Genomic DNA, 19,377 nt, shown 5'->3' with positions numbered 1-19,377 from the left:
TTAATTTCCTTAAGTTTTGCCTAAAAATATTAAGATTGTTACTGTGCATGTTAATTTTTGCCTCTTCATTTGCCAAGACCAATAGAATTTCATCTTCAAACACTTACTATCAAACGAACTTGTATGCTATTGAATGCCTAGTGAACTCCAATATGTAAGTAGTTCTTGTTAAAAGAATGTTAGCTCCTTCTTACCTGTTTACTGTTGTTTTTGGTGTTATTTTTCAGTAAAAGTATTTGTCAGTATAAGTCAAACAGGTAAATAATATTACTCACAGTTAAGTAAACTTTGGTTAATGATGGTATTTTTTCTTTGAGATAGCTTGTTGGGAAGCCCCAAAATTCAAAACTTTGGAATTCAAATATTTCTTATGCTAAAAAGGCCTGAATAGGATCAGCCTTGTAATAGCACTGTGGGTCTGGATTTTAAAACCACTGTGTGATTCTATGATTCTATGTGTAGTAATCTTAACAAATGTATTTGGATATGTGCATACTTGTAGAAAAAAAGGCTTATAGGTTCAGTTTGTCTTCAGATTTAAATTTAAATTTCAGCACATACTCATTCAGGAATATTTAGATGGAAAAATGTATTTGAGGTTCACACTGTAAAAAAGGCAGTTTTCTAAAAAAATCACCTAGAGTAGAACAGAATTATTGTGCTGAGTTAATAAATGGATGGGTTTGGATGCCTGTATTAATTGTTTTTCAAGCTATTCACTTCCACAAAGAAAGAAAGAAACTAAGACATCTCTGGGAAAACAAATGTTATAGTACTTAAAAGCAAATACTGGGTTCCAATTGTTATTGATTTATTGGACAAATATTATGATGAATGTTGTCAGCTATATTTCCTTTTCTCTAAATATATGGAACACTTTATCTCAAAAAAAAAAATTAAAAATTGGATTTTCACATCATGTTACACACATTCACCTCCATTTTAACAGAAAGTTATTTACTTAAAAGAAAGGCCATGGCGATTTTTTGGTTCTGGGCACAGAGAACAACTACAGTTATGCAACATAAATAAAACAGTAATTTTCATTCTATGTTTGTAAACTTGTACTCTATTATGGATTTCCTAGATTCAGAGGCTAGAAAGTTGGATAACAGGCTTGATTCAATAGCTTTTGGCAGTCACCTCTCTATGCAATGTAACTACTTTGTGAATGAGAGGACAATATAGCATTCAGTATGAGTTACTCTGATGTTGGTTTTCTTAAATATTAGAAATAATTACTGACGTTGATCATGGTTTTTCATGCATATGAGGTAAAGCTTTTAATTGTGGCCACAGAATGTTGCTGAAAGGGATAAGAGCAGATGCACCTGCATAATGGCATCAGCACCTGACATCCTCTTCAAAATCTCTTTCTTCTTCTGGATAACAAAATAAAACATGCAAAGCTACAGAATTAGGTTTAGGAGTTTGCAAAAAATCTAATAAGATTAAACAAAAAAATTATGAAATTTTGCAAGATAAGTATTAGAAAACCCTCAAGGATATTTCTGAGCCCGTTCAAAGGCTTTCTAAGGAAATATTCTAAGTGGTTCCTAACTACTTTGTCTTTCCTAACTCTGTTTCCCTTGACTGAAATTTTATGCAAATAAAATGATCCTGTTTGAATATATTCTTTTAATCCCTACTGCCAGGAAACACCTGGGTAAAGAGTGGGACATAAAGCTCAAAGACTATGGCTTGGAAGATGAAATGGTAGAGGATATTAAGTAGACCACATCTCAAGGCTCTTCCTGTGGCAATGGGAGCAGGCAACACTTGGAAAAGCCCCTGAACAAATTACTGGCCTCCAGCAGGCACATTAAGAATGAGTAAGAAGCCCAGGATTGAGCTGCTGAATTTACTGTTGGCTCATGTGACTGATTCATAGCATCTTCTTCCTCTGGTTCTCTTGCACGTGTTCTTTACTTTTCTCACAGTTGGAGTCTCCCTGATGCTGGTCAGCTTGCTCTGATACATTTATCTCCCCTTCTTTATCCCTAACTCTAAGGACTCCCTAGAGTTTGAAAAACATTGCATTAGTGCACTTCTTAAATTTCCAATACCAGAGTTGTAATTCAGACCCTGATACTTTTTTTTCTCTTGCTATCATTTTCGTCCAGTTTTCAGCTAGTGAAACCACTGCCTGTATTTTTGTTCCCATAGATACCTGCAATTAAAGTTTATATTCCTTTCCAAGCACTTCTGCTGAACTGCTCCTTCTCAGTTCTGGCTTTTCCTTTCTGACTCAAGTTCCTGGTGCATATAACATCTCCCGGTCCTTTAGAATCAGCACCTCTACCCCAGTCTCTCAAAAGCAAACCACTGTTTCACATTGTTTCATTCTTTTCTCTCATTAGTGCTCTACAGGAGGGAAATATACCTCATCATTTTTCAAAACTAAAAGACATTTATATAGATAATAAAAAAGCTACTTATAAGAGTGGGTTTTTCTCATACAGCACCCAGAAGATAGAGGAGGACAGGAAAGGGTGCTTGTTTGGTTTTAGAAATAGAAACATTAGAGAATAAAGATGCTTTACAGACTAACAAAACTCAGCGATAAAAAGCTTTAATTTCAATGATTTTAACTCTGCTGTCCTGCATAATCACGCTATTGCATGATACCTCTCAGACTGGTGTTCAAATTCAAATGGCGATTGCCTTTTTTCACTACAAAGGTTGATTCTTATCTCTTACATTCACAATAATTAATTGAAACTTCACAGAAATTAAATTAGTAAAAAGTGGCCATAAAGTAAGATCCAGATGCCTGTTACCATCCACAGATTAAAGAGATAAGCAAAGGGGTGGGTTCTTAATAACATTTTAGAAATCTCCACAGCAAGCCAGTTAGGCAATGGAGAAGAGTCTATAAAACAGATATCTTGGAAGGGTTATTAAAAATTATTACACAAATTGCAATCCATTCCTTTTTTAAGCTAAGTGTAAATTATTGCCAGGAGGATCACTACACTTAGAAGCTCTGTAACCTATCCTGCACCTAAAGAGTTATAAACACATACCACTCTCATACAAGACTTCTTTCCTTCCACCTTTTTTGTTTGTTTTTTTTTAGTTTGGTGTCACTGAAGTGCAGTGTAAAATTGTGGCTATTGTTGGCCTCTTTACACACTGTTCCTAATTTGACAAACAGAGTAGTTTAGAAGGTCAAATAGGAAAACAATATCTTAAGAAAATAGCAACTTCTGTGGCTTTGAAATACAAAAAAAACCAAACAAACAGAAAAAAACCAGTTCCAAAATCTTTATCTCCTCGGTTCATGAAGCCATAAAATAAGTACAGCACTGTGATCACTGCAAAACTTCAAAGCCTGTATGCCCAGTGTACCATTTTAGGGCTATTAAGTTGTACAGCTCCTGTACTTGTAGCAAATAGTTACACAAGATTGTAGCAGCAAAGCCAAAGATTTCACCCTTGGAACAAAACTCCCTTAAAGCTATACTCTCTACCATAGGCTCACGGTATAAGCTCGTAATGTCTCTTATCAACCATCTTCAGGAGATTCTACATAAAGAAATTATTGATGATAACACTGAAAATGACAGCTTCATTTAGAAAATCCAGTACTCCAAATATGATATTGAACTATATACACAGTAAATGAATAACGAAATACAATAAGTTAATTCCTTTGACATATCAGCATTTCTGTAGAAAAGCAAAGTAATGGTTTTGTTCATTGCATCAGACCATGATGAAAATTCACTAAACTAAAAAACCTCATTCTGAAGGTGGTACTATATCCCCAAGATATTATGTAAACCAAGAACATAGGAGGCCATATCTTTCAGGAATATATGATTCAAAAATGACCAGAAGGTTTATTCATCTATGCTGATACATTTGATTTTTAGCGATTTGTCCCAATTAAATGTTGAAAGGCTCAATTTATATGTGTATGTAAAGTCTAGCCCATCACAATCTGCTTTCACCCACCTCATGTACAGCTGCCAGATATTCCAGCTGGCTGGAATAATCAGAAGGCACAATCAGTGTCTTTCAGAGGCCATCTGGGAGGACTTTGGCCAAAATCCCCATTAGGCCATATAAAGAGTAAGTCCTGTGGGGCATCCTGGGAATTTTTGTGTATGTCATAGGACACTGTACAAGATTTTTGTTCATGTAATATGGCAAACCCACTTGTATTAGTGGCCAAGGTTTCAAAGGAAAATTAAAACAAGCTTTTATGCACTTGTCATATTATGAATTGCATTATCATGGGGAAATGTGGTTATAACCTCAGATAAAAATCATGTTATATTTAAATATTAATGATATTTTTTAAGGCTACAAATAAGAAGCTTCCACAAGTTCTCTCTTCCCCAGAAATTGGTTAACACCACCAAGATTGCAGACCCAATTTAAGCAAGTTCAAACTAATCCTAAACTAGTTGCAATAAACACTTAGAACAGTTCTCACCTTCCCAATCAGGGCATGTCTGCAAAGGTATCTCATTTTGAAGATTGCTTTCAGCATGCCCTAGTAACAGATCTCTGCCTACATTATACTACACAGTCCATCATAAATTACTATTCATTAGTCCATTTTGTAGAATAGTTTCAGTCTTATCCAGTACATCTAATTAGCTGTTTCTTCTTCCATGGCCATCTATTTATATTGTCAGAAAGACTGCTGACCAAAAACTATTCTTTAAAGCCTACACAGCAAAATAAACCACAAACATGCCCCTGCAAGTCTCTACACTTATTTTTAAGCTGTTATTTTTAAGATTTTTTTCTGCTCAGTTGATGTCAATTTTTTCCTTCCTCAACAAACATGCTTTCAACTCAGCCACTGGTACAGATTTTGCTCCTTGCTTTCCTACAGAAAAGTGCTTGTGTGTAGGTAAATGAACTTATGAAATGCTTCCAAGGCTTGAGAAGTGTGCATAGGAGAGGCTGTTGCCCGCAACTGCCTTTTTTCTACTGGCAAAAAGCACGCTCGCTCTTTAGAAAAAAGGATGGTTTTATCCTTGATTCTGAAGCCTGAAACCTTAGTAAATTAGCTGTGAAAATAACTGAGTGGAATCCCACAACACTGTTGCACAAAATACTTCACCTAACAGAGAAAAGTTATTCAGTTCCTCTGTTTATGCATAAAGTATACAAAAATTCTCTCTGATTAAGCAAGTATTGCTTAATTCCTAGTAATAATGGAGTATTCCAAGGCAACATATTTGGAGGTGAAAATGCGACCTATGTTGGCACACACATTTCCTTATTGTACATTTATTGCCAGTACATTCCAGCAGAAGGAAAATTTGGCAAGCAAAGATCCTGTCTTTGAAAGTTGATCCGTACTTCTAAAATTTAATATCAGTAACACAGTACACTCAACTTTTTCTAAGGACCAGATGAGAGATTAAAATATATATATATATTTAAGCACCTAGATCCAAATTTCCTACTCTGAGGAGCCCCAAATTTGGAGGTAAGTAAACAACTGGCCCTGATTTCTTTTAAATCAACATTCTAAAACACTTTAATTTCTGCTTTTGTTCATGCATACTGTTCTCCAGGCCACAACACCAAGAATCAGCTAGGTGTCCAGCACTTTCAGAATCCCCAAATTCTATATTCTTTCTCTCCTGCTCTGGGACTTTCCTTTGGTATAACTGTTTGTACAGTGCCTAATAGATCAAACTATCACCGGAAAGGTATTTTGGGGTTTTATTTTTTACCAAAGTTCAGCAGTTTTATATCAAACCTCCCCTGTTAGAATACTTATTAATGCATATACATAGAGTCATTGGGATTGGTTTCTCCTTATGAGCTATTTTGACAATTAACAGGCAATTTAAATGTAAAATGCATTAGATATAAACAAATAGCTGATAACCTTATACATTTGATTTTCTGATGTCAGAGGCTCGCTTAACAGTCAGTTTTTTGATCATCACCAGTTGTACCTGTCTTGTGACAAGCAGTTTCAGAGAGAACTCTGAATAAAAGCCAGATCTGAATTCTCTGACAGTGTTACTTTGTGCCTAAACACATTTCTGTTAATTCCACTATCAAAATCAAAAGTCATGGAAGTCAAATATTTCCAGTTGGAAGACATAATGAATTTAGAATGTGATATATTCATGTTGAATGTAAACTAATTTATTTTAACAGACTTAGACTAATTATATCTCTAAAAATCAGTAGAAAAGTAATTTCAATTTACCAGTTTTGGTAGTGAATATCTTTAACACTATGGACACAAGTTCTTTTTTAAAAAGCATTTTTGTAAAGGCACGATCCAAAACAGACCTCAATTAACAGTGGAATCTGCCTTTGACTTGAACAGACTGAAGATCTGGCTTAACCACTGTGACTTTGTCAAGAATAAAATTCTCAGGTGATTTCTTATAAGATACAATGAAAAATGAAACGCGCACACAAGTTCCCACTGATCATAGCTGGAGCCCACAAAGTGACATGTGAAAAGTGGTTAAAATGGAACACTTGAGGACCGCAAAAGACAAGGTTATTAATTTACCAGGAACAGTCTTGCCAAATTTAAATGAAGGAAAACAGAAAAATGGCATAACCTGGGTGTAATTCTGTTGAGGTAATGCACTATGTGAGTGAGAGCTGTGGTAGTCTTCTCTAACATCCCTTCATAAAGCAGCTACATAATTTTAATTAAGTAAGTGACCATAGCAAAAACTTAAGAGATCAGGATCCCAGTGAATTATGAAGTATAAATTACCATGTATGCCAGTCTTTTTACCAAGATAAAGGTACAACACATGCCATAAATTTCTAATAAACCTTTAAATCTTATCTAATGGAAAGTAGTCATGTAAACTGAAATTTTAAAAGGCGATGAACTTTAAATAGAAAACTACTCCCTCATTTCATTTATATCAATTAATTGAACCACATGAATGAATATGTAACATACGTTCAACCAAAAATTTTACATATTTCCCACAATTTTGTAATTCCTTTTGAGAAAAGAGGGAACCATGATGCACCAAAATGATAAAAGATAAAAACATTTCTTTCTAGTAGGAAAAATATTTATTACAAAAATTGCTATTCTGGATCTGTTTTTCAGATGCAAAATTAATGAAAGGTGTGTAATTTATAGTCAAAAATATAAAATGAGAATGAAATGATTAATACTAATCCTTATGGGCTTATTAGTGATGCTGAATTTATATCTTACATTACAGATATAAGAGTAACCCCTTTTTTTCCAGAAGGGATCAAAATAGTTAACATAATTTTATAACATCAAATTGACTAGATTTGACAAGTAATTTGACTAATAATCTCTTTCTACCTTTAATTTTGCTGAGTGTTATCTGAAAAAAAAAAGTATTTTCAAAGAATGGCCCAACATTATACAGTGTGGGGAAATACCTTTTCTTGAATCAATCTTTCTTCAAAAGTCATTTACATTCCACTATAGTATTTTATCAACCAATATAACATAAAATTCGTTTAATATTGTAAATTTTGTTACTGTATTTAAACTTAAATGAAAAATTTTCATTAAATAATAGGTAGTGGGAAAATCAGTATGCCTTTTTTCTTTTGGTTTGTCATCTAGAGGCTTTTATAGTCCACTGGGGCTTTTGTTTTTCCTTACCTGGAACTCTTTTTGCCCAGTTGATCATGTGCACTAATTCTCTGTCTGCAAGGTTGGTCAACAGGGTCATCATAGAGGCTTCATTGAATGGTCTATTTGGGTCATATTCAGAATAAACTAGTGGCGGCTCAGCTTCCAGTAAGGCACTGACCATCTGTTCTGCCGTCAGGGATAGGGCCGGACTGTTCTTCTTGTTATGTTTAACCACCAGTGGACTCGCCCAAAGGGTGGGAGCTCGCAGCTCTGTTGAAGAAGCCTCCCCGTTTCTGGAATCCTGCTCCTCTCTTTGACGTTTTTGTTTCATCACTCGTCCACCTCTGCGGTCTTTCCGGATTCCTAGAGATACACAAGAATATAATGAACCTCTTTCCTTGAACTTATATATGATGTACACTTGGCTTTAGTCAGCAGCAGCTGCTGTTAGACCCAGGCAGCATTGATTCTTGCTTTATTTTCTGAAGACTTCCTCTTATATATGGAATCTTACATCAGTGGGTGGAGAGAAAAACTACTTTTAAAAGTATAGTGTCAGGAACTCCTTCCTAAAATTCAGATCAGTTGGATTTACACAGAACTCTAGACTAGTGACACTGTATACAGTTGCCTTAGCCCAAGAAAGTAAGTCAGTAACCGGGAATAAACAAATATTTTTTTACAACTCAGAACTTCAAAGTATGTCCCAACCTCTAGCAGACAATTACTCTATAAATGATCAATGATAAATTAGTGCTGTTGGTGGACCAAATGGATCACAGAAGTAGCTCTCAGAAACTAAGGTCACTATTTTAATCAAACATCATCCTATTACTGAGTCTGTGATCTTCATGATTATATAAAAATAATCAAAAAGTTCCCATTATAAGATGAGCTTATACAGCAATAAATAATGTCATATAACCAGATAAACAGAAATAAGAGAAGGAGAGATAACTGCAACCTCAGAATCTAATGTGGGAGGACCTACTATCAAAGGCTGAAATAACCACAACAGAAACTTTGTCATTACTGTACATTTCTGAAATGTGCTTTGCACTGTATGACCCTGAACCTTAGGATATTATCAAGTCAGCCATACCAGTTTCAACAACATCAGACCTTACAGTAGAACAAAATCTCCCTTTGTGGAAAGGTTACAAGAAAAATATGATAAAGCCCACGTGCACTCCAACCATAAAGGGAAGATTAAATCTGCCTCCAAGTGGAGGAGTTACAGGCATTTTAAGACTAAGTCAAAAACTTAAATCCATCATCAGGTAGAGGCAAAGGAGGACAACCAAGTAATAAGGAAAGCACACAAGGAATTGAGCTATGAGGAGAAGGCAGCTTATGATGGGGCTTATTCTGGAGTTCTCATGCAATATGAAAAGGCAGCACTAGTCCCAGTTTGAAAAGCAAGATAAGTATCTACAGAGAAGAGAGACGCTAATCAATCAAGAAATAGAGAAAACGTTTAAAACAAAAACAAAACAAAAACAAGCAAACCAAAAAAAACCAGCTTTGAGAACTGCTGACATTTGCAAGCCTTCAGTACAGGTCTTTCTGATGGTTGGGGAGAGGGAAATACAACCTTAGCTCAGCTCTTTTCACATCACAAAAATTTAAACCTTTAGAATCCCAGTCTTTGTTAGCAACATAGCAGCATTTTCATCTCACATACAACATGCCTTCATATAAGTGTTGGATCATATCAGCAGGTGTCCTTTCCCAATCTCAAAGAAACAGGGAGAATCTTTAGATCTGTGTTCCTCTTTCTTCAACTATGGTGAGATTTTCACTGAATTAGTACTTGAAGGTTAAGCTTTTGATGTCTAAGTCATTCAAAATCTAGTAGGTTTCATGATTCTATTCTATTAATCTATTCAGATAAAGTAAGTTCAATAAATCTTTCATTACCCCTATTATTTAAGCTCTCTACATTTTCCCATTCACTAAACTACTTGTAAGCCAAAACTCTCAAGTACATTGCTGTTGCTATTTTTCATTCAGCAATACCAATCTTTCCTAAACAGTTTTTACTAAGGAGAGGAAGGGGAGATTATTGTTATTAAGAAAAAATGCAAGACTCATTGGTAGCTTACTTCCTCACAAAATTCAACAGTACGCATGCTCTATCTGTAACAGATATTTGTGTAGTATGCTTTTATAAATATAATGGTTTTGTATTAAAATTGCCCTGTGAAACATGAAGACATAATCATGTGAACAAAACTACATGATTCATAGAAACTAAAGCTTTCTCACACTCCAAATTTTACTACTGCTCATCTAGCAATTTTCTTTCAAAGAGGAAGTATCCTTGGGGTCTGTACCATTCAATATACTCATAAATACGAAGACGGACAGACATAATACAGAAACTAGAACTTGGGGTTAGAATAATATTATAAAAACATCAGATAAGTTAGTTTAGAAAGTAAATAGAAGGCTAGAAATTACTGGGAGGGAGTACAGAGCAGCTTCATAAATTACCGATTTTATTAACTCATGAGGCACTCTACGATGAACACTACATGCAGTTCTGCTCTTTCCAAATTAAAAAGAGACATAAAATAAATGAAAAAGGGATAAGAGAAAGACAAATAAGATTATTTGAAGTGTGAAACAACTTTGGTGTGAGAAATAGCTAAATTGAATATTTCTGCTTGGTCTGCAAACGAGACTACAAAATCAGCAGTAGCAAGAAGACAAATAAGGTACAAAACATTAATGTTTCTCTTCTAATACAGGATGGTATCAAATGAAAATAACCTGTGCAAGGTCCTCACAGACAAGAAGAGATTCCCTTTGTCACCATGCAGAAAAAATAAAACTGAAAGTGTGAGTAAATTAGAAGGTAATATATTTAGAAATCTGTTGGTCAAATGTGATGGAGAACAGAATTCATTAAGGGTTAATATGTATAAATAGGGCATTTTCGGTGTAAGATAGGCACAGGATGCCATGGCATAGATTACTGCAAGATCAGAGGGTTTTTGGTTTTGCTTTTTACTTAGTCCAGGCCTGCCTCGTTAAGTAAAAAAAGGATGCGATGAGGATTTTACATAACAAAGGGAAAGTGACAAAAGCAAGTGCATTTAGCTGTTTACAAATCAACCAGATGCTAAATAAGAACAATAGTTTTATTTTTAATTCATCTGAAAGCTTACTACTGGCTTTCCTTCACCTTAGAGAAAAAAGTGGTGCATTCAGCAAAGCTGAACATAACAAGTTTGGAGGAGATGTCCTGTACAAATTTAGTTTTTGCATTTTTTTTGGGGGGATTTTAAAAAAATCAACAAACCAATTGGATTTTGTAGAGACTGAATCTAAAAAAAGTCAGTAAGAGTATGCATTCCATCTGCATCACATCACCAGCTTTTATGATCACAGACAGAAAGGTCTCTGAATCTGTATAATGACAAATGCAAGTGCTTCCAAATCTCCATCAACTTAATCAAATTTTAACTCTGTTAAATAGACAGAATAGTGATGCACAGTTACTAATTTCAAAAAAGACAACTCTATCAGGCTACAATTTCATTGCAAAAGTGCAAAAGTGCAGCAATACTGTAAGAGTTTTTAAATATCTGAATGCATTCATTTTGGTTCGACAGTTCAGCCAATAAAGGGACCTGAATTGCCAAATGTTATGAAAAACAATATTCTACCAAAAATTGAAGTCCTATGCATCTTGCAAAAGCTCTAAAACAATTTCCACTTGAGTTTTAAAGCTACAAGACCCTAGATGTTCAAAGGCAGTTTTATAAAGCTTCCTATGTAAATTCAGTCAGATTTTTAGATATGAAGACAGGTTTAAAAACCGCTAAGTAATTACGTAATCCCATGAGAGGAGCCCCGAAGAAAAGATACAAGGACTCCCTGAAACACCACCTCAGCCTTGGCCATATTGATCACTATAACTGGTCTACTCTGGCCTCCAATCGGGAGGCCTGGAGACACACCATCTATAACGCTGCTGTCTCCTTCGAGAACACACGCAGGATCACTCTCGAGGAAAAAAGGCAACGCAGAAAGAACCGTGTATTGCAGAATACACCATCTAAGGAGTCTTTCTGCTGTGCCTTTTGCAATCGGATATGTCTGTCACGTATTGGCCTCATAAGCCACCAGTGTGCCTGTATCAAATGTGGACAGAGCCTTCCCAAATCTTCGTTCGCGAAGCCTAGCCATGAATTACGTAATCAAATCAGTAGAACCTGATCAGCAATAAAATTGCATATGGACAATAAAATTGCATATGCCATTCCCATGGCAGGAGAGTTGGAACTAGATGATCTTTAAAGTCTCTTCCAACCCAAGATTCTGTAATTCTATGCCTATGGAGCCAATGTTAACTGACAAAATACCTCACTACTGTTTTCCCACATCATTAAAATAAAACAAAAAATAAATTCCAGATTGTTATAACAAAAAAACCTAAATTAAGAATTCATTGGATGAGCATTGAATCTCAGCCATCCAATAGCCATTTTTTACTCCAACCTACTCCTAATAACAAAGATTCACCTTTATATCTTCAGTATTATATAAAAGATTCAAGAATACTTAGAGGAAATAGAGGAGGAGACAAAATAAATTAAAATTTGCTTGGCTCTGTGTGAACCATAAAATAATGATTTTAGATTTGAAGATGTACATATAATCTCAAATTCTGTTCCAGTTAAATATATTCCCTATGAGCTGCTTTATATAATATTCTTCAATATCTTTATTATTAGAAATTTGGTAGGAATATTGTCAAGTAAAGAATGGTTATTGGTTGGAATAAATGGGAATAGATTTGAGAAGACCCAGTAAACTTTACTTGGCATCAAGACTGAGACAAAATGATTGTTTGACAAAATTGAAATAGTCAAGATATTTTTATGTTTTTCCTATTGTTCACTATTCTGGAAATCCTAAACAGAACTGCTATTGCTTTTTGTCTTCATTGCAACACTCACCTGCTATGCAAAATACCTATCGTGCTATTTTCATTAACATGGTACAAAAAATGCAAAAGACCTTCATCTTCTCTTTCCCCATACTCACAACATTCACTCTGCCTGTTCACACAAAGGATGGGTATTAATGTGGGAACTGCCTGTCATCATAAAGCCTATTCAGTTGCAATCTATTTATTAACCCATGTCTCATGTTCCACTTTGGTTTTGCTGAAGTTCTAGACAGCTTTCCAATAGCTGAAGCAAAAACCAAAATAAAGTTATTTTCTACAAATAGCAACTGTCTCTGAAGATTAAAACTCTCAGGTGCATTGCAAGTTAAACCTTGTCTTGTTTAGCTCCAAATGCAGGGGAAAAAACAAAACCCAAAAACATTCCTCAGTATTTTTTTAATGAAACCTTCCCAAAAGTCAGTAGAGGTCTAGGATTATTACTACATGTATCAGCGGTCATCGGTCATTGAGAAAGCTCCAGGGACTTTACATACAGAGCCCAGACTCACAGACAATCTCTCCTTGATCTGGGATCTTTTGCATCACCTCAGAACAGCTGAGATGTCAGCCCTAAGCAAGGTCCACAACCTAAAAAACTCTGGACTTTTTTTAAATTTCTGTTTTAAACACATTTCTGTGGTTCAGCTTGCAAACAACTTGCAAAATATACTAGTGTGACTACACATATTTCACAGTGGCAACAGAAACAAAATTTTGCAGTTTTCTGGAGGGCAGAGGATATTTATGATCATACCATAAAGTGGTTCAATATAGATGACACTAAAAAGTTCTGTATTTTCTAACATTTGAGAACATAATTTGCAGCTTTCATCAACCACCAATATACTTTACTTCTATGCATCATGAATGTGTATATCATACAGAAAAATTGATTTTTCCATCAATTCAATTGTAGCTCTTGCTGTGTGACACGCACAAATTACCTATAGTTTGGGTGAGGACATAACTCTTTCATTTTATTAAAAAATGTAAGTAGGCAGAATGCAACTACACAAATTGTGAGAGCATTATTGGCAAGAACATTATCTTTTGTCTTACAATAATTGATAATGATGTTGCAGCTGGGTTATTTTTCTCAGAATATCCCATTCAGTAAAACTGGCTTAGTCTAATGTTATCTTAGAAGAACAGTACAGCTACATGAAAGTATGATAATTTACAATCATCACCTTCTTTCAAGAAATCTAGAAGTTCATTATCATCACGTAGCTGGACCATAAAAATATATTCACTTCTGGAACACTTTCCTTTTTTAACTCTGTAGAAAAGCACAACAATCTCTCCAAGATGGATAAAGGAAACACATGCTGTACAACTAGAAGTGGTGGCATATTTGACTTCAGAATTTCAGGTCCACACAGTGGGATGAGACAGTGTTTTATCTTAGAAACTGCTCTATAATGTCTATTGGAAAGAGGAGGTTTTACTTCATATTTTATAAACAAATAATTTTATTTGTTATCACATATGCTTTCTATGTGTATAATTAAGATTTTGTTTCCTCCTGAGGGAATATTTGGAAAAGAAAGATAACTGGTGAGAGCTCTCACTCTGCCTCAGGAGCTTTTATTTGCATGAGAATGGGGGAAAAGAAAAAAAACTTTTCTTCACTACTCTTTCTTATTTCTTACTCTTCCTTCCTCTGAGCTTTCAAGGAACTGCTTTGCTATTTCTCCTTCTAGCCCTGGAAGATCAGGCTGTAGCACCTAAGAATCACAGTTAAAGCAGAACAGATAGAAAGAAAAACTGAAACAGCTAGAAAGAGAATTGATGGAGATCTGAAGGAGGAAAGACAACTGAACTTGATAGGCATTCAGATGGCATTTCAAGCATTTAAGCTAATGGAAGCAAAGCAGATTTGGAAACTTGACAAGTCAAAACATAAAGGCAAGCTAAATGTCAGAACTGGAGAGCCGAAGTTCAGATTCTAGACACCAAACATATAAGCAATAGCTCATTCATACCAGAACTGTTTCATGTCTTAATGGAACTATTGTGCAAAACAATAACTTATAACCCAGGGAAGACACTCCAAATTAAAAACTGTTTGCTCGGAACTTAGTTTTTAGCTTTCAAGATTTTCTTCCTTATTTGTGGCTTCCTGGTAATACCAACATTTCCTTTTACTGCTTCCTTTCCATTTCAGCAACAGTTATTGCAATTCCAAAGAGGAACAGCTTCAGAACAGGACTGGTGAAACATTACAGTAAAGGACAACCCTATGCATAGGAAAAGACTGCAACACCTAGATTACACAGAATTACAAAAATAAGACATGTGGCTCATAAATAAATTGAAGGAGAAAAGTCAGAGTGTGGATAGCAAGTGTGAGGATGGCATGGGAACCTGCTGAAACTCCCCTCAGCAATCAACAGTTTGTGGCCACACTCTGAGGGGAGGAAAAAATGATGGCAGGAAGGAAAAGCAATTATTTTGGGGGTATTTTTGTTTTGTGTTTTGGTTTTGTTTTTTGTTTTTTGTTTTTTTTTCTAAGAGGACAACAAAAAGATAGATCTATGATTGGTTTTGGAAACAGTGATGGGTAAATGGTTTACCAGCTAACTTCCCAGTCTGGAACAGCCTTTGAACGTGAGACTCCACAGTTCTGCTCCTTGTCAGAAGATCCCAGATGAGAGACGTTTGACACTTCTATATACATGCACAGTCTTGCAATAGTAGTAGCCTATAATTTTGTTAGTTTGTCAAAGGTTTTCAAATGTGCTTGGAATCACCTTCTCTTCTAAATGAAATTGTTCCTCTTCAAGACCAACCTATCTCATCAGAATTCCACTGAAAATTGCCAGAGAGAAGAAATCTCTAGTGTTTTGCTTGACATTTAGCTTGACAATGAAAGACTAAATGTATATGATAAGTAAAATATATTATAAATAAGAAGGTACCCTTCAGAGAGGGAGAGATTCATTTGCCCAGTTCATGATCAGAGTATTAAGAGAGAATGCACAGAACAGGCCATGGTAGAAATGCCATGTGAATTCTTTAGACAAGTGTTCGCAAAGGAAGAAACCAGATTTTTCTGTGCCAGAAACCTACCTTTCTGAAACTGAAGTTAGGGTTGAAGAGGCCAGAAATCCAAAAGCCTCTCTTCAAATGTCCTAATATGGGAAGGATTTACTAAAATGTTGGAGAAGATCTCTGGGGCTCAGTTCAACTCACTTTGGTGTCATTGCTGCCACTGCCAATAGTAAGGGACTCCAAAAGGAAAACAGTGTGAACAAGCCAACAGTTCCCTTACAGGCACAAACCTGAGTGCCTAAGCACAACTGGCTTTAGAGTCCAAAGGGTGGGTGCAAACTCCTAATGACCTCTTATGGTAATTTCACTTTACAGATAGGTCTCATTAGGTACATCTCTGCTGAATTCAATAGCTTTATAATGCTTCATTGGGAATAAAACAAAATCCTACTATTTCCTCTGAAACATAAGGTCATTGTAGCTGTTGTACATAAGTAGAAGTCAATAATATAATTACATTTTTGATAGATTAATAACACATTGCTGAAGCCATGACTGCAATGTAGGTTCAAATGTATCTCAGCCTGATGGTCCTTCCAAGGTGATTTTGAGACCTTTGAGATTTTGAGAACTTTTCTCCTTGATTCTCTCTATATAAATACTTTATTTCATTACAGAAAAGTAACACCACTTTCCAAATTCAGGCCTAATAAATACTTCTTTTGAATACGATTCAGACAATCACCCCTTTATTTTATATCCATTTGTCTTTTAGAAAATCAACCAGAAATGTAAATCGAGCTGAAAACCCAGGTGGGTTGACAATTACTTCAAATGAGAAACATTGTCTGAAATCTTCTAAAACATTAATCAGAATTTAATGTCTAACCTCAAACAGGTCTGCCTCAAGTGACAGTGTTTAATAGCCTGGCTTCTGACGAGGATATCTAGACACTCAATACTATAAATATATAATAGATTTGTGTTCAGTCTGTGCACCTGGATTTTGCAATCTTTTCTACCCGAGTGAATGACTGACGTATGTCTATTTATGTGAGTGTTTTTTCAAAAAATATCTCTCATCCTTTTCCAAACTGGGGCTCTTTTCTCCTCTATAATCAGGACTACCTCTTATTAGAGATAGAGTGGCCACAGTAGGGGCTTGGATTCAGATATTCTGATTCGATTTCTGGCTCTGCCACCACTTTTCTCAGTGATCAAGTCACACTACATATCACAGTGCCCCAGAACTCCTATCAACTAAAATGCAGATCATAAAACTGATCTTCCATGTTAAGTTTTTAAAGACCTGGTGACAAAAAAAATTGCTGTGAACAAGCAGGCAAATGTCACTTGAGGTCTCTAATGACTATTCATAACCCATATTTTGAAAACCAATGATCTACTAAACAAACATGAAGGTGCAAAACATGATTCATCCTAATCTGTATTTTGGCATTCAATATTTGGCAGTCACAGTGCATGTTTTAAAGAGCACCTAAGGACATGTAGAAGTGAAGCAAGAGAAGTTTAATTAACCCATCATTCAAATCAGTGCTGAAACTCCTGCACAAATCATAGTAAGTTTTGGTTACAGTCAGTATGGTAACAGTCCTATTTCTAGGCAATATTTACAAAGAGGCCAGAAATAGTTCAGGGATCAAAATAAAGCCCTTTCAGGAACATTCTTTACCTATACCTCAGCCATGATTTGGGAAAGCCAGTAGTTTTAGGAGTATCATTCCATTGGTATAAATCTCAAAGACAGCAAGAAATTTCAGAAATTAATTCAATTAATTGGGTATTGAAGGTATTTGACCTGATATACAGGACTGAGTGCTAGAACTGAACTGTAAATGCCTAGCCAAGAGAAGCAACAGAACCGTAGAATTACAGAATGGTACAATGGTTTGGGTTGGAGGGGACCTTAAAGATTATCTAGTTCCAACACCCCTGCCATGGGCAGAGACACCTTCTACTAGACCATGTTATTCAAAGCTCCATCCAACCCGGCCTGGAACACTTCCAGGGATGGAGCAACTTCTCTGAGCAACCTCCCTCATAGTAAAGAAGCTCTTCCTACTATCTAACCTAAATCTACCTTCTTCCGGTCTGAAGCGATTCCACCTTATCCTATCACTAAATGCCCTTGTAAAAAGTCCCTCTCCAGCTCTCTTGTAGCTCTAATACTCTAGGAATTACTCAAGCTCAGTAAGAAGACACCAGCTGTTCAGACCTACATAGGCTTGCTCAAAACGAGTGAATGCACAGTGACACCCTGAGGTACCTGTAGTATGAACAAGTGACAGACAGAGCTGGAGACACACCAAAGACCCTAGATTTAATTTAAAATTAATTAGTAATTTATATGGAGACTGCTTCATTGCTATATCTACTCCCAAAAAATATCACAAATAAAATAACTCCTAAGTAGGAATTTTTAAGAATGAAAAGGCCAAAAAGAAAATGTAAACAAGTATACAGATATAATTAGCTTTACAATCTCAATAGTGTTCAATAGTAAAACATTAGAAATTCTGCAATATTGTTCTTATTTTTTATATATCTAATTATAGCATATAAATAAGCATAAGACAGTTTGTCTGATTTCCACTTCCCATTTTGGGACTGTAAAGGTCTTAAACAACCATGTATAAATTCAGTGTTGAATCTCCTTTGAATAGGTGGCCTAAAAAAAGACCTCCTGGAGTTCCTTCTAGCACAGATGGTTCTGTGAAGTGGAATAGGAACAAAAAGTATTTTTGGCTAAGGTGTTCACAACAGTGGTCTCTCCCTTTTTGGGGGCAAAACAGTGGAACACTATATTTTGGGGCAATTCAATGTCACATAAAGGGGGGGAAAAGTTCCACCAAAAAATCTGGTTTCAATTCCATCTTTTTTTCCACTGTAAACTGCTGTAAACTCACAAAACTGTGCTTCAAATGTTGCTAGAACACATGTTTTCAGCCCATCAATTACAACTTTAAAAAGTACATTTCCTCTTACGTTTATCAGGCTCCACCTACACAGTTATTTGGCTGAGTACAGAAGAGTATGTCTAATAGATATCATAAAGTTTCTCCTCAAAAGCCCAGAATTATTTCACATCCACAGTCCATTTTCATTCATTCACGAATTTTTCTTTATAATATAATATTTAATTGAAGATAATTACATGGAAAACTAGAAGGCCTTGAGCTCTTTCAGTGGTTGCACCAGACATCAATTTACCTCTACTTTTGAAAATTATTTTAATAACTCTCTAGCCTTTTTTCATTAATAAATATAGCATTCAGCAAGGAAGCATAGCTCTCTCCATTTAAAGACAAAAATTAGCAAGGTCCTTCTCTGAGAGGATGGAAAATTTGCCAAATGTTTTTCTCTTTTCCCTGTAAAAATTTATCTTAAACTTCAGCGAGACTGTCACACTGAACCAGATTGAATTCCATGTGATTGCACTGGAGAATGTAAGAGAAAAGCCTAAAGACCCCAGTGTCTAGGACTCAATGAAAGTTTCTACAGTCACCTGGCATGTGGTTACAGCACCCTGTTACAGCAAACACAGACTTTTATTCCCTGAGCTGTACCACAGTGATCTCTGAAATATTCTCAGACACTTTGTGAGAGCAACACTGAAGGATGTAGGCTTCAAGTGCACTGCAATTCCGGACTTTCATTATCACAAGAATCAACCCTCAGAATCTTCTCTCTACAACATGAAATTTCAGGTTGTCCAAAGACAGTACATACCCCTGGTTGTATATGTAATGACCATCTTGATCTAGCACATGAGCACTCAAATCCTTGATGGCCACATTTCACATGACTTCAGATTAGG

The 19,377-nt window shown here is 35.6% G+C and overlaps 1 protein-coding gene across 2 annotated transcripts in view; it reads right to left on the bottom strand.

The window, feature by feature from the left end:
* The window catches only part of ESR1 (estrogen receptor 1), a 165,268-nt gene that overhangs the window by 43,126 nt on the left and 102,765 nt on the right, over positions 1–19,377 (bottom strand). For both annotated transcript variants that reach the window (XM_018078176.2, XM_018078179.2), the window contains exon 5: positions 7,610–7,945. In XM_018078176.2, coding sequence (XP_017933665.1) covers positions 7,610–7,945 — 336 coding nt within the window. The remainder of the gene's footprint in view (positions 1–7,609; positions 7,946–19,377) is intronic.

Source organism: Manacus vitellinus, unplaced genomic scaffold (genome assembly GCF_001715985.3).
Source record: "Manacus vitellinus isolate BGI_N305 unplaced genomic scaffold, ASM171598v3 scaffold_4_pilon, whole genome shotgun sequence".
Classification (NCBI taxonomy): Eukaryota; Metazoa; Chordata; class Aves; order Passeriformes; family Pipridae; genus Manacus; species Manacus vitellinus.
This window is presented reverse-complemented; position numbering and strand designations above follow the sequence as displayed.